We start from the raw sequence: 24281 nt of genomic DNA on the forward strand, positions 1-24281 counted from the left end.
CAAAGGGGAATAAACAGTCAATGATTTGGGCCAAGACTCTTCATCAGGCCTGGAAAGAAAGGGGACAGAAGTTAGAAGGTGGGGGAGGTGGGGAGTAAGGGGGGGGGGGGGAATACAACGACTGCATAATTTTCTAATCACACTCCTCAGATTAAATTTTTCTAACCAGCTGAGGCTTTAGTGCTGATGAAGGCCTCAATTTGTGCTTTGTGAATCACCAATAAATACTTTATTTTCTTAGTTACCTTCGCTTGTCACAACCACAGATTCGGTAGCGCAATAGATACGGCAATTGCGCTTGTGAAGTTGCACGTGTCAGCTAATTACTAATTTAATCACGATAGTATTTAACTTCATACTTGTCGTCGTAGTGCTTGTTGAGACTTGGACAGAGCACAGCAACACTTCGCTGCCTGTTTGCTTTCAGCCTTCCTTGAGAAACTGGACTTTGGAGTCAACTGACTTTGAAGACCAGCGGTATTCATTTAATGTCTAGATTTTCCTTTCAGCCGCAGTATAGGCTTAATTTCCCATTTGCGAGTATTAGTTAATGGCCCTATTTGGCCTAGCGTTTATTGTTTATTTTCCCTTTAACACCGTTGGCAATGAAGTTTGTGAACTATTGACCTGCTTCAGTGTCTCTCACTCTGCACTTGGGCCCTATCCGAACCTGGTAACATCACTGTTAAATTCCATTGATGTTTTAATTCAGTGTTTAATTAGCCAGCATACAATAGCTGTTCAAGATGAAATCAGAAAAATAAAGAGGATAACATACAGCTGCAATCCCCCTCCCAAAAAAAATGTGGTAGTGTGGTTCCTAATGTACCTCTTCAATGAAAGCATCAAATGCTGGAAATACTCAGCTGGTCAGGAAGGAGAAACAGAGTGATCTTATAAGGTAAAACGCCTTCATCAGAACTGGAGAAGTGTGGAAACAGTTAGCTTAAAGTTATAAGCACAAGAGACTCAGGGAAAACTAGTGAAGGGTCTTAGTCCAAAAGGTTGACTGTTTATTCCTATTCATGGATGCTGCTCACCTGTTGAGTTCCTCCAGCATTTTGTTTGTGTGACTTTACAATGAGGATGGGATCAGAGGAATATCATTGATCAGGATAACCACGGTGATTGATTGATTTATTGATTTAGTAATACAGCCACTCTGGCCCTTTGTGCCATGTAACCCCACAACCCCAATTAACTAACCTCAATCACAGGATAATTTACAATTTCCAATTAACTTACCTGATAAGCCTTTGGACTGTGGGAGGAAACCGAAGCACCTGGGGAAGTCCATGCATTCCAAGAGGAGGGCGTACAGAGACACCGGTGCCGAATTGAACTCCGAACTCAAGAAGGCCCTGAGGCTGTAATAGCATCTGCTGATTTGATAACCTAATGCTTGTGGTTAGAGACAGAGGTGGATGTGAAGGCTGTGAAATTCAGGTCAGAACTATAACAGAGAAATGAAGTCAGAGGAGAATGTTGGAAATGCTCTGTGGATTCATCCAGTTCTCGTACTGAGAAAGTGAGTTACCTTACTTTTTTGGCATTGCATTCAGTCCTGAATAGTTCAAAGAGCCTACGTACTGTCGAAGATGAGGTGCTTTATCTATGAGGGGAGAGCTGGCGAGTTTACTAAATTTAATAGATTCACAGAATCACTCAATACAGTAACAGACCCTTCAGCACCCCACGCCATGCCGGCTACTAAGCACATGTTCGTACTAAACTCAGTTACCAGTGCCTGGTCCATCACCATCTGGAACAGTTCAGCCCAAAGCTGAGCTAGTTTTGGGGCTCGTTCCTTGTGCTAAGCTAAGACCATGACTGCCGACTGAACTGAATATCAAATATCCAGTTGTATTCTTGGAAGAAGCCATCAGTCATCAGTGTCTCACTCACTCTAAAGCTCCCAAAAACTGATCAGCAGTTTGCTCTTTCCATAGCTGATAATGGATGCTTGCTGCTTATAAGGCAGCAGCTGGATTGCTGACAGGAATGAACATCATTCAACACAGGTCATTGTACTCACACTGAGAGAAGTTTTGTACCTGTGCAAGGTGTCACAGTTGGACCCTCCACTAAACTGATGACACTTGCACACTTCTAGAACAAAACCATGTCTGTTGCAACAGCAATATAATTGTACAGCTCTGCCAGTATTGCAGAACATGGAACAGATCTTTCACAGGAGTCAGATCAAATAAAATTTGTCCAAGTTACGTATGGAGCAACAGGGCATCTGTGAGGTTTTAAGGAGTGTCTTAAAGAAGGAAGAAAGAAAGTGAATTAAGGAAGGAATTCCAAAGCTTAAGATGGCCATAAACATGGCTGTCATTGGTGCAGTGATTATATTTCAGGATAATCAGTAGGAAAGGTAGTAGTACTAGTGCATTCATGCAAGAATGATGTTCTAAAGGGTTGGTGGGTCCTCCAGTGGCTGTAGAGGCCAATCTGTGATCCACATAAAGTGGATCCCCTTAATAGAGAACCCCTGTGTGTGACTTTGTTTAACATGAACAGCCAGAACATGGTCCTGGACATACAGTATCCAGTGGCATGCTAACTGGGGACGTCTCAGAGCTGCAGCCTTCCTCCACCTTCACTGCCAGAGTGAAGTACCACCGTCTTCCACAAGCTCCCCTCTTGAGGCCTTGGTTGGATTTCTGTTTATTTGGAGACTCCCCCCGCCCCTTGATCTCGCTGCTGTGGGTGACCCTACCAGCAGCTAAGCAGAAGATGACTGAACCCCAGACGGCATTGTTCTCGGGATCTCAGGAATTCACAAAGCTCTCCACCACGACAAAGTGATGATCCTCGGAGAATAGTAGGAAAGGAAGGAGGGTGTTCAGTGTGTTTTGTAGGAATGAGGGTATCATTGGAGCTGAAAACAGGGGGGACATTTCAAAACCGAGGAGCTGCTTGCGTGAAAGCCAGCTGGTACTTTAAACAGGACCCAGTTAGGACACAGGCAGTTGAGATTTAGATGACTGCAAGTTCCCAGTGAGTAAGACAAGCGCGGCCAGTTGGGGTGTGTAGTCCCCAGCCTAGAGATAACAAAGAATGAAGGATGTGTGGTGGAGTTATATTGAAAATCACAGCAAATAATTCTCACTGCACCTCCTATGTCCTGATTAGGGAATCTGGCAGATGTGTTCTCCAAAGCTAAGACCAACAGACCAGAAAGTTAAACATTTGTTGTTAGTATGCACTTACGTGTGGTTGGGTTTTCCTTTGAATATAATATTCTCTTGCTATTAGAAGCTTCAAATGGGAATGAAATTCTTCTTTAGTCTTCACTAATTGCTCAGTTGCCAACACTAAAAATTAATTTATGTGACTTTGTAAGGGAATATCTTGCAGATTTTTTTTGGAAACAGTATTCTATTTGACATGTGATCAGTCCATTGAGGGGCAATTGTAAAATGGATTGTGACCGTTCTTCACATTAATTTGCATCATCGTTTTCTTCTCTTTTTACTAAACAGGTATCACGACAGTACTAACAATGACAACACTCAGCAGCATAGCAAGAAAGTCACTACCAAAGGTCTCCTACGTCACTGCCATGGACCTGTTCGTCACCGTCTGCTTTTTATTTGTCTTCGCGGCATTGATGGAGTATGCTGCCCTGAATTACTATACGTGCTGCAGGAAGCCCACGTGTACGAGAAAGAAAAGAACAGTAAGTTCGCCTTCAACTATTTATAGAAATTAAGGGGGATTTCAGAGTGATACAACCTAGAAACAGGCCCTTCAGCCCAGTGAGACTATGCTAACCACCAAGCACCCAGTTCTATACAAATACTCTTCTGACTTACTCTATTCTCTTTCCACCAACGACCGCCAGATTCTGCCACTCAAATTCAAATTCAAAATCAAGTTCAAGTTTAATAATCATTCAACCATACATGAATATACAGCCGAACAAATCCTCTGGGGCCAAGGTGCAAAACATACACAACACAAACAGAATAGCAAGCAAAAAAAACATTGTCACGCAAGAAAAAAACATATATATAGCCCAAGTCGCTGAGCGACACGTCCAGCAATCTGATGGTACAGTTCCCGGCAGTGTGCAATAAACATACACATGCACTCCAGCCTGCCATTCCACCGATCATACACTGGAGGGCAGCACTGACAGGATGAATTTGTCCTCCACATGCATTTGTAATGGCCAAATAACCTGCCATCATTAAGGATCCTGACCACCAGGGACATGCCCCCTTCTCATTGCAATCATCAGTACATTCAACATCTAAAGATTCACATTCAACATTTTAGGAACAGCTTCCTCCCCTATACCAACTGATTTATGAGCAATCCATAAACTCATGAATACTACTTCACTCTTCCTATTTTGCATTCTTTCGTAAATGTCTTACTGTAATTTATATTTTTTTTTTATTTCTCGCACTGTACTGCTGCTATAAAACAGCAAATTTCATGACATATGTCAGTGATTCTTGACTCTGATTCATCCTGTGCATCTGTGTAATGGAGGAGAAAATCAGAACTTCTGAAGGAAATTTACGTAGCCACGGAGAGAATGTTCAAACTCCACCCAGTCAGCACCAGAGGTCAGGATTGAGCTATGGATGCTGGTGGAGTGAGGCAGCAACTCTACAAACTATGTTGCTGCACCATCCATAAGATATCAATGTGCCAAATGGCCTAATTCTGCTCCGATATTTTATGGTCTTATGGACATTTCCTTCGCTTTAGACTGTATTTCAACATAAACACAACAGAAGCACTTCCAATCACATAGGGCTGGTCCTTGCACATCTGTACCTACCTGGGCCAGATGTTGGAGGCAAACCTCACTGGACCTCTGCGTCCAGAACATGAAGCAAAATCTGCAGATGCTGAAAGTCTGAAGCATTTTAATTTCAAAGTTTCCCTAAAATAATACTTTTGCTTCCTATTCATTATAGGGTAGTGTAACAGTTAGTGTAATGCTGTTACAGTGCCAGCAATCAGTGGTTGAGATTCAATTCCTGCTGCTGTCTGGAAAAATCACCCCATGACCATGTGGGTTTCCTCTGGGTGCTCTGGTTTCCTCCCACATTCCAAAGGCGTATGGGTAAGGCTGAGTAAGTTGTGGCCATGCTATGTTGGCAGAGGAAGCATGGTGACCCCAGCACATCTTCAGATTGTGTTGGTCGCTGATGAAAAACGTTGCCTTTCGCTGGATTTTCGATGTACATATGACAAATAAAGCTAATCTTTATAAATGTTTAGCTGAGTCTTGCCAGTGGCTTCATACGAGATTTGATTTTATCCTTTAGTGTTCCTTCTTCAGCAATTCGCAAGGTAAAAGTGCGTGAGCTTTCTGGACAATTAAGGGCATGCAAATGCAATCTGGGCAGAACTTTTAACGCGATACCTAAGGTCTGTCCACACTGTCAGAGGTGCCATATTTCAGATGAAATATCAAAGCAATGAGATGTCTTCAGTCTTCCTGTAAGGATTCCAGAACATAATTGAAAGAGGCACAGGAAAGTCACAGCTTTTATCTTCAAGACATCATTATTCAAGTAGATTTTCTCTCCACTTATCTCATTAGTTTTGCAGAGCCCGATACTGACTGCTTGCATTCCTGTGCATTCCAATAGCAACTGCAGTAGTGGAATTCTTCCAGATTCCAATAGCAACTACATCAGCTGAAGTAATGCACACAAGATGCTGGAGGGGTTCAGCAGGCCAGGCTGCATCAGTGGAAGAGGGTAAACAGTCAACATTTTGTGTGTGATCTTTCACCAGGACTGGAAAAAAGGGATGAGAAGTCAGAGTAAGAATGTGGGGAGGAAGAAGTACAAGGTTGCTGGTGATAGGTGAAACCAGAAGAGAGGGAAGAGCTGGGAAGTCGATTGATGAAAGAGATAAAGGGGAATCTGATAGAAGAAGGTAGAAGACCATGGCAGAAAGGGAAGGGGGAGGAGCACCAGAGGGAGGTGATGGGCAAGTAAGGAAATAAGGTGAGAGAAGGAAATGGGAATGGGCAATGGTGAAATGAGATGGGGGAGTGGTGTTGCAATTACTGGAAGTTCGAGAAATTGATATTCATGCCAACAGCTTGGGGGCTACCCAGATGGACTATAAGGTGTTGCTCTTCCAACCTGAGTGTGGCTTCATCACGGCAGTAGAGGAGGCCTTGGACTGACTGTCAGAATGGGAATGGCAAGTAGAATTGAAATCCTATTGCAACTAGTAGAGCATTCATTTCAGAAATCTCTGCGAATCAGTAGTATGAAACCTTTCCTAAGTACTCTGCCTTCAAAAGAAAGAAAGAAGAGCTTTATTTCTCACATGTACTTGGAAATATACAGTGAAATGTGTTGTTTGCGTCAAATCAAATCGGTGCAGGTTGTGCTGGGCAGCCCACAAAGTGTCGCCTTGCTGCTGGTACCAACATAGCATGCCCACAACTCATTAACACTAATCGTATGTCTTTTGGAATGTGGGACGAAACCAGAGCACCCTGAAGAAACCCACTTGGTCATAGGGAGAATGTACAAACTCCTTGCAGACAATGGCAGAAACCGAACTCTACTTGCGCTGTAAAGCAATTGTGCTAAATGTGATGCTACCGTGCCAACCAACCTCCCCTATGCTACCGTATCGCCACCCGCAAGACATTAACGGGTGGTTTCTCTTTACACTAACTTACATTTTTCTGGCTAAGCTCTGCCATTAACATTCAGCTGATGACTCACCACTGTAAGCTTTTACCAAAATTTAAGAGAGACTTATTTCTCATCCATAAAAACTCACCGAATAGACATGAAAATAAAAAGGTTAGGATTACTTTAAAGCTTCAGCATTGACCTGAAATCATTGTCTTGTGATTATCTAAATTGAATGCTAACGTCAAAAACACATTACTCAGTCCTGAATTAATGTCAGCTGCCCTTGTGTTTAGCATTATGACTAAGAAATTCAACCATGTATCACAGTAAACAGGAGACACAAGAGACTGTAGATGATGGAATCTGCAGCAACTAACAACCTGCTGGAGGAATTCAGTTGGTTGGGCTGCACCTGTAACAGGAAAGAACTTGTAAGTGTTTTATGTCAAAACTGAGATATAGTGAAAAACTTCACTTGGCATGCTATCGATATAGATCATCCTACACGTAAGTGTGAAGAGTCGAAGTGGCTAGCGTAGAGAGAAGACGGGAGTGGGGAGGCAAGAAAAGGTTCCAAGGCAGTTGGTGGACTGAGGAGTAAACAGTAATGTATATCTTTATGAAGATCAAAAACAAAATTGGAAGTACTGGAAATATGAGTTAAAACCAGAAAATGCGGGAAACGCTCAGCAGGTCAGCAGTGTCTGTGGAAAGAGAAGAGGCAATTAACATTTCTGCCCCTGGTCAAAAACAAGAAAGAGAGAACAGCAAGCTAGTTTTCAGTGAGAGAGAAGGTGGGTGAGTGACAGGTAGATTACGATAAGGTAAACCCAAATGGTTTAATAGGGGCAATTTGAAGTACATATTGCTTGCTTTTCTCTGAGATGTGTTGTTGATGGTGAAGCTATAGGGCAGGTCTCCTGTATTGCCCATGTCCTCAATTCGATGCCATGAAATAGGGTGGAAATTCATTGACTACTGTATATCACATATAGTATGACTGACTCCTTCCTAAGATTATTGTTGTGCTGGTGCCTTAAGAGGAAAGCACAGCAAAAGATACCAACGTGGATTTTGGCATCTTCCAGGTCAAAACACTACACGCTTCAAACAAAACCCTCCACTCTTATCCCAATTCTGAGAAAGGATCGTTGACCCAACATGTTCACTGGCAATTGGTTTATTATTGTCACTTGTACTGAGATACAGTGAAAATCTTTGGTTTGTGTGCTATCCATACAGATCATTTCACCACATCAAGGTAGTACAAGGGACAAGCGTAGGCAGAATGCAGAATACAGTTGTTACAGCTGCAGAGAAGTCAATAAGACAGGGGTGGCACAGTAGTGTTACGTTAATGCTATTTACAGTGCCGTTGACCTGGGTTCAATTCTCGTCATCGTCTGTAAAGAGGTTGCATGTTCTCCAGGCGTTCCAGTTTCTCCCACATTCCAGAGGCGTACCAGTTCATTGGTCACCTAGGTGTAACTGAACTGCACGGGCTCACGGTGCTGGAAAGGGCTGTTACTTCGCTGTATCTCTAAAACAAAAAAAAAACAAGAAGTTGCAAGGGTCATGATGTGATGTCAAAAGTTTATCTTTAGTGGTTCACCTTCTCGTAACATGGCTTGACTGGCTGAGTTCTTCAGACCACTTTGCTTTTGTTTCAGGATCAAATATCTGTAATTTTATTCATTTTCCATGCATGTCAAACTCATGGATAGAAATTTGTCCATTGGTTGCCACTGCTGAAGAGCTGTCAAAATGCAGACCATCCATTGATATCGAACTCATAGAAGTATCATTTGGAAAGAGTTCTACCGCAGTGTACTCATAAGCAAATATAAAGCTTAGCAGCATAACATAGACTGGTGTCACCCTAATGCATGCAGTAATGCAGCCAACAACATTGCAACCGATGCAACCATGTCCGCACCCCACCTCTGTATCTCTCTGTCAACCACGTTACCGATCCATATTCCCAAACGGTCCTTCCCACCAGTGCAAATCTGTGGTGAGAGGGATTCCAGCTGATTTATGAAATTCAAAACAAAACTGCAGATGCCAGAAACCTGATGTAAAAGAAAATACCGGAAATAGTAGCAGGCCAGCAGCACCCATGGGAAGGGGATTAAACAATGACCAAGTGTATTGGATCTGAAACATTAACTCTTTCTCTTTCTACATGTGCTGTTCATCCTGCTGACCAGTTCCAGTGGTTTTGTTCTACATGGTTCAGTGCAGTAGCTGTGTGACAAGCTTCCACACGGTAGGCTTATTCAGGAAGTCAGAAGGCATGGGATCCAGGGATGTTTGGCCAGGTGGATTCAGAATTGGCTTGCCTGCAGAAAGCAGAGGGTCGTGGTGGAGGGAGTATATTCAGATTGGACGTTTGGAGGGTTGTGACTAGTGGTGTCCCACAAGGATCAGTTCTGGGACCTCTACTTTTGTGATTTTTATTAACGACCTGGATGTAGGGGTAGAAGGGTGGGTTGGCAAGTTTGCAGATGACCCAAAGGTTGGTGGTGTTGTGGATAGTGCAGAGGATTGTCGAAGATTGCAGAGAGACATTGATAGGATGCAGAAGTGGGCTGAAAAGTGGCAGATGGAGTTCAACCCGGAGAAGTGTGAGGTGGTACACTTTGGAAGGACAAACTCCAAGGCAGAGTACAAAGTAAATGACAGGATACTTCGTAGTGTGGAGGAGCAGAGGGATCTGGTGGTACATGTCCACAGATCCCTGAAAGTTGCCTCACAGGTAGATAGGGTAGTTAAGAAAGCTTATGGGGTATTAGTTTTCATAAGTCAAGGGATAGCGTTTAAGAGTCGCGAGGTAATGATGCAGCTCTATAAAACTCTGGTTAGACCACGCTTGGAGTACTGTGTACAGTTCTGGTCGCTTCACTATAGGAAGGATATGGAAGCATTGGAAAGGGTACAGAGGAGATTTACCAGGATGCTGCCTGGTTTAGAGAGTATGGATTGTGATCAGAGATTAAGGGAGCTAGAGCTTTACTCTTTGGAGAGAAGGAGGATGAGAGGAGACATGATAGAGGTGTACAAGATATTAAGAGGAATAGACAGAGTGGACAGCCAGCGCCTCTTCCCCAGGGCACCACTGCTCAGTACAAGAGGACATGGCTTTAAGGTAAGGGGAGGGAAGTTCAAGGGGGATATTAGAGGAAGGCTTTTCACTCAGAGAGTGGTTGGTGCATAGAATGCACTGCCTGAGTCAGTGGTGGAGGCAGATACACTGGTGAAATTTAAGAGACTACTAGACAGGTATATGGAGGAATTTAAGGAGGGGGGGTTATATGGGAGACAGGGTTTGAGGGTTGGCACAACATTGTGGGCCAAAGGGCCTGTACTGTGCTGTATTATTCTATGTTCTATGTTCTATGTTCTATGTTCTATGTCATAGATTGTTTTGCCCACCATCTGCTTTGAATGCCGGCCATTTTCTCGTTTGTCCACATGTTCTGTATCCTTTTTTGCCTTATCTATTTAATGGCCTGTCTAAATAGCACATAAATGTAATATTTGTATCTGACTCCACCACCCTCACCTGGCAGCATGTTCCATAAATGAAACATCCTCAGATACCAACCATCTCCAACAAGAGAGGCTGTAACCATCGACAGTCAGTGGCACCACCATCACTGAGTCCCCTACTATCAACATCCTGGGTTACCACTGACAGGAAACTTAACTGGTCTAGCCACATAAACACTGTGACTACCAGAACAGGTCAAAGGCCTGGAATCCTGTGGCATGTAACTCACCTCCTGACTCCTCAAGGCCTGTCCACCATCTACAAGGCTCAGGTCAGGAGTGTAATGGAATGCTCGCCACTCACCTGGATGGGTGCAGCTCCATCAACACTCAGGAAGCTTGACACCATCCAGTACAAGGCAGCCCACGGTTGGTACCCCTTCCACAAGCATCCAGTCCCTCCACCATCGACAAACAGTTGCACCAGTGTGTACTATCTACAAGACGCACTGCAACAACACACCAGAGTTCCTAAGGCAGCACCTTCCAGACCTACGACCATCTCCATCCAGAAGGACAAGAACTGCAGATACCTGGGAATACCAACACTTGGAAATCCCCCTCCAAGTCACTCACCATCCTGACTTGGAAATGGTCAGGATTTCCTTCATTGTCGCTGGATCAAAATCCTGGAATCCCCTCCCTAACAGCACTGTAAGTGTACCTAACACCTCAGGGACTGCAGCGGTACAAGAAAGCAGCTCATCGCCACTTTGGCAAGGGCAGCTAGGGATGGCCAATAAATGCCGGCTTAGCTGGCGATGCTCACATCCTGTAAGTGAATACATAAATAAACTTACCGTTCAGGTCCCCTTTAAACCTCCTACTTCTCACCTGAAAACTACACGCACTTGGTTTTGACATCCCTACCACAGGAAATGTGCCAGTGGTGCAGTGCCCAGACTTCGGAACGAGTTGAACGGGCTCGAATCTGGTCAGCTCCTTGCACAAATTCCACCCTGTGCTGGGTTGGGTGTTGAGCGAGCAACTCAGCCTCATAAAACAGACAAATGTTGAAGGAACGACAAGGTAGCTGCCCAATGTGGCACGTAGGCGTGGGGAGGAACCTATGCTTCTGCAACATGGCATCAAAGTGTAGTGACTTATTGGAAGCTGCTGCTTACAGATTCACTCATTAGATCTATTTTTCTCTGCAGCTGTTACATTTAATTCCACATTGCCATTGTTTTACCTTGTTCTACCTCAGTGCACTGCATAATGATCTGATCTGTATGAACAATATGCAAGACACACCTCTCACTGTACATGTGACAATAATAAACCAGTTCCAATTCCAATGCATGTATCAGGTCAACACGTAGCCTGCCTGTAACAATAGAAAACGGGTAAACTGTTCCCTCAATTTTGGAACATCCTAGTGGCCAGACCTTTTAATTCTGATTCCCATTCCTGTTCCGACATGTTCGTAATGGCCTCCTTTTGTGCCAAGAGGAGGCCCACCCTCAGGTGGAGGAGCAACACATATTCTGTCTGAGTAGCCCCCAGCCTGATGGCATGAATATCAATTTCTCCTTCTGATAAAAGTAATTTCCCTCACCCACCCCTCTTCTTCTATTCCTCACCCTGGCCTCTTACCTCTTCCCCTCCTACTTCCTTTTCTTTTATAGTCCACTATCCTCTCTGATCAGATTCCATTTTCTCTAGCCTTTTACGTCTAGCTTCACCTGTCACCGTCTATCTACCCTCCTTCCCCTCCATCCTTCCTTTTTATTCCAGCTTCTTCCCCCTTCCTTTCCAGTCCTGAAGAAGGGTCTCAGCCTAAAATGTCGACTGTTTATTCATTTCCATAGATGCTGCCTGACCTGTTAAGTTCCTTCAGCATTTTGTGTGTGTTACCTTCCCATGGAGCTTTGATTTCAGGGAAATGTAGGAGTGAGTAAAAAGGGCAAAGAGATCATTTCAGAATAGCTGAGTGCTGGCTGTTTTACCTTCCCTAGCCTCACCACTCTGTATACTGGATGCCCTCCTACACAGGAGAAAAAAAATTTCAAATTTCAAAATACATTTGTTATCCAAGTGTGTATAAATTACACAACCTTGAAATTTGTCTTCTTACAGGCAGCCACAAAACAAGAAACCCGAAAGAACCTGATTAAAAAAAAAGACCAACACTCGATGCGCAGAGAGAAAAAAACAATACAAATCATGCAAAGAGCAACATACAGAAGCAAATTGAGTCCATAGACCCGGAGCCCAGAGCAGCTGGAGTAGGCCCACAGCCTTGGTCTCAGTTCATCGCACAGTGGGGCACATTGCCGCGAAGCTCACAGACACAAAGTGCGTAGCAGCCGGAGCAGACGCTCAGCCTCAGTGCCACAGAGAGAGAAGTAGCATTTGTAGGTGTGGCATTTTCCTAATCAGTTTATGTCCCTTTACATATTGTTATTCAATTGGAGAAATGCTCTTGAAATGCCACTAGGCTCCCAGAGAAAATTCACAATGACAGCATACATGCAGCCAATAAGCCTGCGACTTGTTGCATCCTGAGTTCACACCCTGTATGGTCACCCAGTACAGAGGGGATGGGTCACTCGGGGGATCTCCTGGTAGGCTTACTCCTTGGTCTGGTTGGAATTGCCATTCACAGGTCCAGGCAGCAGGCAGTCAGAGGCTTAAGTATTTTGTAGATAAAAGTAATTTTATGTTAATTTTGAAATTGTTTATAGTTTAGTGAATCTCTGATTATTGTGTGTATTTTTGTGAGTAAGTAAACTTCTGTATGTTTGTTTAAAAAAAGTGTGAGTGCACATGCATTATGATGGAAAGCATAGACACTGTATGAGTATTCAACAAATTCCGGTGGACTAAGTTGACATTACAGTACAGTTCTGAGTTTCTATTTTGGTGAGCAGGCCCCTCCAGGAGATGCATCAGCACCTGGTGATGGAGACTCCAATGAGCAGGATCAAGAAGTGCAGCAGAGACCAGGCACAAGCTTTCCCTGTATCAAGGACACCATCAGACAGCAGTGCCTCAAGGAGACAGCATCCATCGTTAGACCCAGGACGTGCTGTCTTTTCATTACTATCATCAGGGAAGAGGCACAGGAACCTGAAGACATTCAACATTTTAGAAACAGCTTCTTCCCCTCTACCATCAGATTTCGGGACTGTGCATGAGACCTTGTAAACTACCTTGCATTTCTTCTTTTGCACTATTTGTGTCCTTATTAATGATTAGCGTTATTTGTCACAGTTACATCACAGCATACTGCGGGATGCGTCATGTGTGTTAAATACAATCAGTGAGGGTGGTGCTGGGCAGCCTGCAAGTGCCACCATGCTTCAAAGCGTACCCACAACTCACTAACCCTAATCGTACATCCTTGGAATGTGGTTGGAAACCAAAGCACCCAGAGGAAACCCACAGTCATGGCAAAAAAGTACAAACTCCTTACAAACGGTGTCGGGATTTGAACCCTGACCTTGTGGCTGCTGCTGTAGTAGTGTTACGCTAAACACGACACTTCCATGCCACGATTCTGTTGCAACTTGTGGATTTTTTTATACTGCAGCCACAACAGAAACAACTTTCTCAACATATCTCAGTGATAATAACTCGTTTCCATAGATTCTGAGTTCCTCCAGCATTTTGTGTATGTTGTTCAGTGATAATAAACCTGATTCTGATAACTCTGCCAAACTTGTTCAAGTGTGCAGTGATTTGTTTGCTTTTGTTTTCATTGAGGTTTTCAGTGAGAATGGTGCTGCTGGTCCATTGAGGCATTTACTGAAAGTGGGGTTTCCTGTTTTGACATTGAATTTACCCATTGCAACCTGCATTCTCTCTTGTTCAGACCTCACACTTTTCACTTCTCTTTGCATTCCAGCTTCCGGATGCAACCATTGGCTGCAGAGTGAAACACAATTCTCACTGTCATGGGTTCCCAAGTCAATATGAACAGGACTGGAATGGGGAACGCAGACGCGAATGGTTCTTCACTCAACAGAAAGCATCCCAAGAGGTACTTAATGTTTATTTTTGCAAATTTGAATAGAAGCCATAGGATAATTGGTAAAGCTCCTGTTTCATAGCTCCAGTGACCTGGGTTCCACTACTGCCTGTTGGAGTTTCATGTTCTCCCTGTGACTGTGTAGGTTTTCTACAGATGCTTTGACATTCTCCTACATCCTGAATTAATGAGTAGATTAATTAGCAATTCTGAACTGGCCATAGTTACAGGGGAAATTGGTGGAAGAATGGAATTGTACCCAGAGCCAACATAAGCTGAATGGACCAAGTGGCCTCTCTCCAGAGCCATAAGGAAATAGGAATGAACAGTCTGCATCCACCTCATGAACCAAGAGATATAAGACCATAAGGCATAATAGCAGAATAAGGCAATTTGGCCCAACAAGTTTGCTCCACCATTCAATCCTAGTTGATCCTTATTTCCCCACCTCAGCCCCACTCCCCAGCCTTCTTCCCACAACATTTGATGCTGTGTCTAATGAACCTATCAAGCTCAGCCTTAACTACAGCCAAAGACCTGGCTTCCACAGCTGCCTGTGGTAAGAAGTTCCGCAAATTCACCACCGTCTGACCAAAGAAATTTCTCCGCATCTCTGTTTTAAATGGCCACCTCTCTATCCTGAGACTGTGCCCTCTTATCCTAGACTTCCCCACCATGGGAATCATCCTTTTCACATCTACTCTGCCTAGGCATTTCAAAATTCGAAATGTTTCAATGAGATACCTCCTCATCCTTCTAAATTCCAGTGATACAGACCCAGAGCCATTAAACGTTCTTTGTATGATGACCTTTTTATTCCTGGAATCATCCTTGTGAACCTCCTCTGAACTCTTCCCAATGCCAGCACATCTTTTCTAAGATGAGGGGCCCAAAACTGTTCACGATACTCAAGGTGAGGCCTCACCAGTGCCTTATAAAGCCTCAGCATCACTTCCTTGCTCTTGTATTCTAGACCTCTTGAAATTAATGTTAACATTGCATTTGTCTTCCTCACCACTGACTCTACCTGCAAGTTCACCTTTTGGGTGTTCTGCACAAGGACTCCCCAGTCCCTCTGCATCTCAGATTTTTGGATTTTCTCCCCATTTAGAAAATAGTTTGCACATCACTCCTAATCTGCCTAACTCCTTCTGCAACCTTCCTGTTTCCACAGCACTTCCTCCCGACCCTTCCACCAAACTTTGTATCATCTGCAAACTTGGCAACAAAGCCATCCATTCTTTCATCTAAATCATTGATATGCAGCATAAAAAGAAGCGGTTCCAACACCGACCCCTGTGGAACACCACTAGTCACTGGCAGCCAACCAGAAACGGATCCTTTTATTCCCACTCGCTGCCTCCTACCAATCAGCCAATGCTCTAAATATGCCAGTAACTAATAACCATATAACCATATAACCATATAACAATCACAGCACGGAAACAGGCCATTCCGGCCCTCCTAGTCCGTGCCGAACTCTTAATCTCACCTAGTCCCACCTACCCGCACTCAGCCCATAACCCTCCACTCCTTTCCTATCCATATACCTATCCAATTTTACCTTAAATGACACAACTGAACTGGCCTCTACTACTTCTACAGGAAGCTCATTCCACACAGCTATCACTCTCTGAGTAAAGAAATACCCCCTCGTGTTTCCCTTAAACTTTTGCCCCCTAACTCTCAAATCATGTCCTCTCGTTTGAATCTCCCCTACTCTCAATGGAAACAGCCTATTCACGTCAACTCTATCTATCCCTCTCAACATTTTAAATACCTCGATCAAATCCCCCCTCAACCTTCTACGCTCCACAATCTTTATCGCTACCTCTTTCAGAACCCTAGGGTGCAGTTTTTTGGCCCAGGTGACTCAGATTTTTCAGATTTTTGAGCATCTTCTCCCTTGTAATAGTAACTGCACTCACTTCTCTTCCCTCTCACCCTTCAACATCTGGCACACTGCTAGTGTCTTCCACAGTGAAGACTGATGCAAAATAATTAATTAGTTCATGCATCATCTCCTTGTCCTGTACTATTTCTCCAGCGTCATTTTCTAGTGGACCTATATCCACTCTCATCTCTCTTTTATTTTTTACATACTTGAAAAAGCTTTTACTATCCATTTGCCCTCTCTTGTGTTTTTACATTAGCTTTAACTCCCCTTGTCAGCTATGCTTGTACTAGTTTTCCATTTGAGTATATCTTTGTTCTTGGAATACATCTAACCTGCACCTTCCTCTTTTCCTTCAAAACTCACACCATTGCTGCTCTGCTGTCATCCCTGCCAGCATCTCCTTCCAATTTACTTCGGCCAACTCCTCTCTCATACCACTGTAATTTCCCTTACTCCACTGAAATACTGCTACGTCAGACTTTACTTTCTCCCAATCAAATTTCAGGATGAACTTAATCATATTGTGCTCACTGTCTTCTAAGGGTTCTTTAACCTTAAGCTCGCTAATCACCCCCGGTTCATTAGATAACATCCAATCCAGTATAGCTGATCCGCTAGTAGGCTCAATGACAAACTGCTCTAAAAAGCCAACTCATAGGCATTCAACAAGCTCACTCTCTTAAGATCCATTTCCAACTTAATTTTACAATTGACCTGCATGTTGAAATCTCCATGACTATCATAACATTGCCCTTTTGACACACCTTTTCTATTTCCTGTTGTAACCTGTGGTCTACATCCCAGCTACTGTTGGGAGGCCTGTATATAACTGTCATCAGGGTCCTCTTACACTTGTGGTTTCTTAACTCACCACACCACAAGGATTCAACATCTTATGTCACATCTTTCTACTGATCTGCTGCCATTCTTTACCAGCAGAACCATGCCACCCACTCTGCTGACCTTCCTATCCCTCCAATACAATGTGTAACCTTGGACATTCAGCTACCAACCACAACCATCCTTCAGCCACAATTTGGTAATGGCCACAGCATCATACCTGACAATCTGTAATAGTGTAACAATATCATCCACCTTATTTCTTATACTCCATACATTGAGATATATTCCTTTGAGTGCTGCATTTGCTATCTATTTTGATTTTGCATCCCTAATGCACTGATACTCAATCTACTAGCTGCAATTTTGTCCTACCATCTGCCATAATCAGGAGACTGTTAGACTCCTGACAGTCTAACTTCACACTATCCTTGCTTTTTTACCATCCTATCCTGAGTCCCTTCACTCTGGATCCCACTCTCCTGCCAAATTAGTTTAAAACCTCCCCAAAAGGTCTAACAAACCTTCCCATGAGAATATTGGTCCCCCTTGCGTTCAGGTGAAACCCATCACTTTTGAACAGGTCATACCTTCCCCAGAAGAGATCCCAATGATCCAAGAACATGAAGCCCTGCCCCTTGCACCAGCTTCTCAGCCATGCATTTATTTACCAAATCCTCCTGTTTCTACCCTCACTGGCACATGGCACAAGCAGCAATCCAGAAATTACTACTCGGAAGGTCCTGCTCCTCAGCTTTCTGCCTAGTTCTCTAAATTATCTTTTCAGGACATCTTTGCTTTTCCCTCTTGTATCATTGGTACCAATATGTGTCAAGACATCTGGCTGCTCTCCCTTCCTCTCTGAGATTTTCTGTTCACAATCCAAGACATTACTGACCCTGGCACCTAGGAGGTAACATACCATCTGGGTGTCTCATTCATGTCCACAGAATCTCCTGTCTGTTCCCCTGACTATTGAGTTCCTTATCATTACCGCCCCTGCCTTCTCCCTCATTCCCTTCTGCACTTCGAACCCATGCTCAGTGCCAGTAACCCGGTCTCTTTGGCATTCCCCTGGGAGGTCATCCCCCATAACAGTATCCAACATGGTCTACTTATTTTTTAAGAAAATGACCACGGGCTGCTTGTTCTCAGTTGCATTTCTCCTGACTGTTACCCAGCTATTCACCTCCTGCAACTTCGAGGTGACTACTTCCTTGCAACTCTGATCGATGATCTCCTCACTCTCCTGTACAAGCTGAAAGTCATCCAGCTGCTGCTCCAGATCCCTAACACAGTCATCAAGGAGCTGGAGCTGGATGCACTTCATGCAGATTTAGTTCCCTGGGAGACTCTGGGGCTCCCAGGGCTCCAACATCTGGCACAAAGAACACACAACAGCCATTTACTACACAAGGTACAGTAAGGAAAAAAAATGGAACCTTTACAGAAGCATACCCAGGGCCAAAGCCTCCTTTGAGCCAATGCCTCCTTCGAGCCAAAGCCTGACACTCCTATTCTCACTACTGCCCTGCTCCCAACGATGGCCGCCCCACTTATCCCTTCTGTACATTTAAACAAGCATCACCGATGCTTATGATCAAGATATCAGTGATAGTGCTTGTGCATTTAATATTTCAGTAATATTTGAGTAATATTGTAAATTGTTTGATTGAGCCTTCTTGTTCATTTAAATAATTCACTACAAGTTGTATGTAAAAATACATGAACTACACACATCATGATGCTGCCACGTGATACACGCATGCCTCCCTTGAAGTAAAGAATGGAATTAGACACACATTCTGAACTCCTTTGTTTTTATTTTCATTAGTTTTATGTTTTGCTATTACAAAACATAAAACTAATGAAAATAAAATTTTGATTTTGATTCTATCTCTTGCCTCTTGAGGTGTACGCAGGGCAGAACAGAGATGTAGAAAGGAAAACCAGTGCTGGTAAATAATACATCCTTTGGCAGCTGGACTGAACGTAAGACAGCAACAGGATTGACAGTGGTAACTGAGAGGAAGACATTATGTGGAATATGACAAATCAAGGAATACCCAGCAACCAATATGTTTCTGTCTTGAATTAGGCTCAATGTCGAGCTCCCATCTACAGTGGCCCTGTTGTGTAGTCTTCCCCTGACTTTCCAGTGAGTCTTGTTTGAATTTCTTGGGCAGGCTTGCACATCTCTGAGAATTCTGTAGAAGGTGGATGAAAGGGGTTTGTGGCCTACTTATATTCTGGGTGAAAACCCTTGCTGGGTGTAATTAAACATTAAAGATTAGCTTTATTTGTCAAATGTACCAACACTGAAATGCTTTGCTTCCATCAATGATCAACATGGTCTGAGGATGTACTGGGGGAAGCCTAGTATGTTGCCGTGCTTCTACCACCAACACAGCGTCCCCACAACTTACTAACCCGCATATCATTGGAATGTGGGAGGAAACCAGGGCACCTGGAGGAAACCCACACAATCATGAACTTACAAACTCCTTACAGACATAAAATAGCATTTGGGCTCTTATTTTAATTTGATATCATTAGGGACCGAGGTGGAGGTCCTGGGTCAATACAGAGCAATGCTGAACTTATACCCTGCCCCATGACAGTTCCCCCACAGTCTCTGCTTCTGGTCATTGATTGATTTTCCTACGGGACTCAGGGAAAGTTACATGTAACAACAGTTATCCACCAACTCCATCAGGTAGGATCAAATTCAAAATAAGAATGGAAAAATAAGGTTCAAAGTTCAAAGTCCAATTTTGGAATGAATAGTCTGTATTCAACTCGTGAACCAAGAAACTGAATCAAAATACCACTGATACTTTGATTCCATCTCTTGCTTCTTGAGGTGAACACAGACCAGAGGAGAGATATAGGAAGGAAAGACATTCAATAATGGAAAGGAATATCAAAACACATAGGATAGCCAATCAGGAATAGCATGCCCACATGCAAGGATATTGCTTCTTAATTTTCAAGCCAATGATTGCTCATTTTGGAAGTTGTGACTCTTTTTGTCTCGCCATGAATGACAAAATTGTGATTAGGAAGCATTCCGCAAACCCACACAATCAGCAGGGGAAGCCGTGCGTGGAAGGTACTGATATGGGTTGTAGTTCCACATCACCAGCCTACACGTCGGATCAGAACAGCTGTGTAATGCAGGAGTGGGCTTGAAAAATTACCCTTTAGCAAGCCAACCAGGGAAATACAACTTACTCTGAATCAAGACTGAAGCAGAAAAAAAAGGTTATGTGGTTGGTTCAAAGTTCAAAGTAAATTTATTACCAAAGTACGTATATGTCACCATATACTGCCAGGAGATTTGTAGGCATTCATAGTAGAGCAAAGAAATACAATAGAAGCAATGAAAATTGAACACACATAATCCAATGTTCAGAAGAAGACAAGCTGTGCAAATGCAAAATAATAATAATAAATAGATAGATAAATAGATAAGCAAATAAATACACAAAGAAACAAGTAAAGAAATAATGAATACTGAGGGCATGAGTTGTGGAGTCCTTGAAAGTGAGTTCATCAGTTGTGGAATCAGTTCAGAGTTGAGGTGAGTGAAGTTATCCATGCCGGTTCAGAATTCTGATGGTTGAAGGGTAATAACTCTCCCTGAACCTGGTGGTGTGGAACGTGAGGCTCTTGTACCTCCTTCACGATGGCAGTATCTTAATCATCCAGGGAGCTGGCAGTTTTACTTAGAGATTTATTGGAATATTTTATACTTCTATAGCCCCTAAGGATATTGCCCTAGTTGTTTGCTATATATAAATATGTTGAGGATAACTTAAGTGTAATACAGTTTATATCATTTATTAACACCTTTGTTTCACATGACAAGGAGTGACAGGTTACTGAACTTGCATCCAAACTCCTTAATCCATGACAAGATTTGAAATGCCAAGGCAAATGGAGAAGTTAAATTAATTTGAATTAAACAGTTTACTCTCAGTAATGATGGTTAGAGAACTACTGGCTTCAATTAAAAACTCATCTGGTCTAATCTCTTCAAGCAAGAAAAACTAGCTTTTCCCACTCTCATCTACACATTCCTATTCAGGTTCAGATTCAGATTTAATTATCACATGTACATCGAAACATGCAGTGATTAAGGTGATTAATTAATTAAGGAGATTGAGAGGGGATCTGATTGCAACATATAAGATTATTAAGGGATTGGATAAGATAGAGGCTGGAAATATGTTCCAGATGCTGGGAGAGTCCAGTACCAGAGGGCATGGTTTGAGAATAAGGGGTAGGTCATTTAGGACAGAGTTAAGGAAAAACTTCTTCTCCCAGAGAGTTGTGGGGGTCTGGAATGCACTGCCTCAGAAGGCAGTGGAGGCCAATTCTCTGGATGCTTTCAAGAAGGAGCTAGATAGGTATCTTATGGATAGGGGAATCAAGGGATATGGGGACAAGGCAGGAACCGGGTATTGATATTAGATGATCGGCCATGATCTCAGAATGGCAGTGCAGGCTCGAAGGGCCGAATGGTCTACTTCTGCACCTATTGTCTATTGCCTATTGAAATGTGTCATTTCTGTTAACAACCAACACACCCAAGGATGCTATAAACAAAAGAGACACTGCAAATGCTGAATACGCACAAAATGCTGGTGGAACTCAGCAGGCCAGGCAGCATCTATGGAGATTAATATATGTCAATGTTTCAGGCTGAGACACTTCATCAGGCCGGGGCGAAGGGTCTCACCCCAAAATTATTCCTCTCCATAGAAGCACCCTGACCTGCTGAGTTCCTCCAGCATTTTGTGTAGGTTACCCAAGGATGGGCTGGGGAAGCCCACAAGAATCACCACACAACACACACAAAATGCTGGAGGAACTCAGCAGGCCAGGCAGCGTCAATGGAGAAGAATAAACAGTAACCGCTGTTTGCTCTTTTCCATAGATGCTGCCTGGCCTGTAGAGTTCCTCCAGCATTTGTGTGTGTTGCTTTGGATTTCCAGTATTTGCAGATTTATCACCATGCTTTCTGGCACAAACATAGTAACAATAGCAAAAGACACCCCTTTCCCATTGCCAGCCCGCTTTCACATTCAGACAGCCAGTCGCCGCGCCTCCTGTACTTGGCTCCAGATTCTGACACTGTGGAGTTTACTCTTAACACAGTTCAGGGGATTGGGGATAGGAAATAAAGATTACTCTTGCCAGTGTTGTTCAGTCTGGTAAATTATTAAATAATAAAAATGAGCTACTTCATAATTTTGCATCAAAATCCATTAGAACAATTAGCAGGATTGAAATAGATGTTTTCTTCAGAATATCAGCCTTGCATAATGAAGTACAACACTAACTCAGAATGGATTATGACCAACAATTTGTTTAGAAATTAGAAATAATTTGGAAGTTATTTGAAAGATGATGAGGGGCATAGAGAGAGAAGATAATAGGCAACATCTCCCCGTGGAGAGATATCCAAGTCCAGAGGGTGCACGTTTATAGTCATCAGAAGCAGATTCAAGTGGGATGTGAGAAACACTAAAGATTCTGCCAATGCTGGAAATCCTGGAGCAACACACACACACACACACAAAGCAGGAGGAACTCCTTAGATCAAGCAGCATCTATAGAGGGGAATAAGCAGTTGATGTATTGGGCCAAGAGGCTTCGTCAGAACAGTGAGTTTTTTTCATTACTTTATTGCTTCTAATCACTTGGCCTTCATAAATATAAGTACTGAGTATCGGAGATGGGATGTTATGAATAAAACATTGATGAAGCCTAATCTGGAGTACTGTGCAGTTTTGGTCACCTAACAAGGTTGAAAGGATACAGAGACAATTTATAAGAATGTCGCCAGGACTGGAGGACCTGAGTTATAAGGAAAGATTGAATAATTTAAGTCTATATTCCTTGGAACATAGAAGATTTGATAGAGGTATACAAAACTATGAGGGTTATAGAAGGGTAAATGCAAGCAGGCTTTTTCCACTGAGGTTGGTTGGGACCACAACCAGGGGTCATGGGTTAAAGGTGAAAGGTGAAAAGTTTAAAGGGAACATGATGGGAAGCTCCTTTACTCAGAGGGTCGTGAGAGTGTGGAATGATCTGCCAGTGCAAGTGGTATATGTGATATTGATTATGACGCTTAAGAGGGTATGGAGGGCTGTGGTCCAGGTGCAGGTAGATGGGAGTAGATAGTTAAAATGGTTCAACGTGGACTAGATGGGTTAAGGGGCCTGTTTCTGTGCTGTTCTTTTCCATGATTATGACTCTATTATCAATGATTTTTTCACAGATGTTTTGAATCTGGAGTGTACTACTTAAATAGATGGTTGTGGCAGGTACTCCCACAACAGTTAATAAGTGTATAGATAAACACTTGAACCACCAAGGCACAACAGGCTATAGATCAAATGCTGGCAAAGTAAATGAAATTAGTTTATTACTGTCACATGTACCGAGATCCAGAGAAAAGCTTCATTTTGCATGAATGACAATGTTACGGATCATAACCTCACATCAGTGCATTGAGTTAGTAAAAGGGAAAAGCAATAACAGAATGCAGAATGAAGTGTCGCAGGCACAGTGTAAACAGACAGTACAGTGCAGGATCATGACGAGGTTGTAAGATCAAGAGTCCATCTTATCATAGAAAGGGTCCATTGAATGGTCTTATGATGCTGGGATAGAAGATGTCCTTGTGCTTCAGATCGTGGTTAGCTTCTAACCCACTGTTATAAGTCAATCAAATGACCATAAGACATAGGAACAGAATTAGGCCATTCTGCCCATTGAGCTTGCCCCACCATTCCATCATGGATGATTTATTATCCCTCTCAATCCCATTCACCTGCCTCTCCCCTTAACCTTTGATGCCCTTACTAATCAAGAACCTATTAATCTTCATTTTAAATATACCCAATGCCTTGACCGCCACAGCAGTCTGTGACAATGAATTCCCCACCCTTTGGCCAAATAAATTCTTCCTCATCTCTTTTCTAAAGGGATGTCTCTCTACTCTGAGGCTGTGCACTGCGGTCCTAGACTCCTCCACACCAGGAACCATCCACTCCACATGCACGGTATCTGGGCCTTCAGGATGTTTGGTCTTCAATGTGCAATGCTGCAATGTTCATTGGAATACAAAACAGAATACAAAAGAAGCACTTCACTAAGATTTTAGCAACGTCTTTGCAAATCAGAATCAATGTATACCTCAGATTCCACTTTGCACACATCTATCTGACACAACCTGGACCCGACTAAAGAAAGGTAAATTATGAGTTTGTAAATCAGGTGGGAGCCAAGGATATTGGGAATAGCAAGGGTGGAGCACTGTGGGAGGGTGGGGGACAGGTGGCAGAGAAGGAGTGCCAAAGGAGGG

At 43.2% G+C, this 24281-nt stretch overlaps 1 protein-coding gene across 1 annotated transcript in view; it reads left to right on the forward strand.

Annotated features, from left to right (window-relative positions):
• Positions 1–24281, forward strand: part of gabrg3 (gamma-aminobutyric acid type A receptor subunit gamma3) — a 729033-nt gene that overhangs the window by 700817 nt on the left and 3935 nt on the right. The window contains exons 7-8 of the mRNA XM_073044115.1: positions 3492–3688; positions 14041–14175. Of these exons, the coding sequence (XP_072900216.1) occupies positions 3492–3688; positions 14041–14175 (332 nt within the window). The remainder of the gene's footprint in view (positions 1–3491; positions 3689–14040; positions 14176–24281) is intronic.

This window comes from Hemitrygon akajei, chromosome 4 (genome assembly GCF_048418815.1).
Source record: "Hemitrygon akajei chromosome 4, sHemAka1.3, whole genome shotgun sequence".
In the NCBI taxonomy this organism is placed as follows: domain Eukaryota; kingdom Metazoa; phylum Chordata; class Chondrichthyes; order Myliobatiformes; family Dasyatidae; genus Hemitrygon; species Hemitrygon akajei.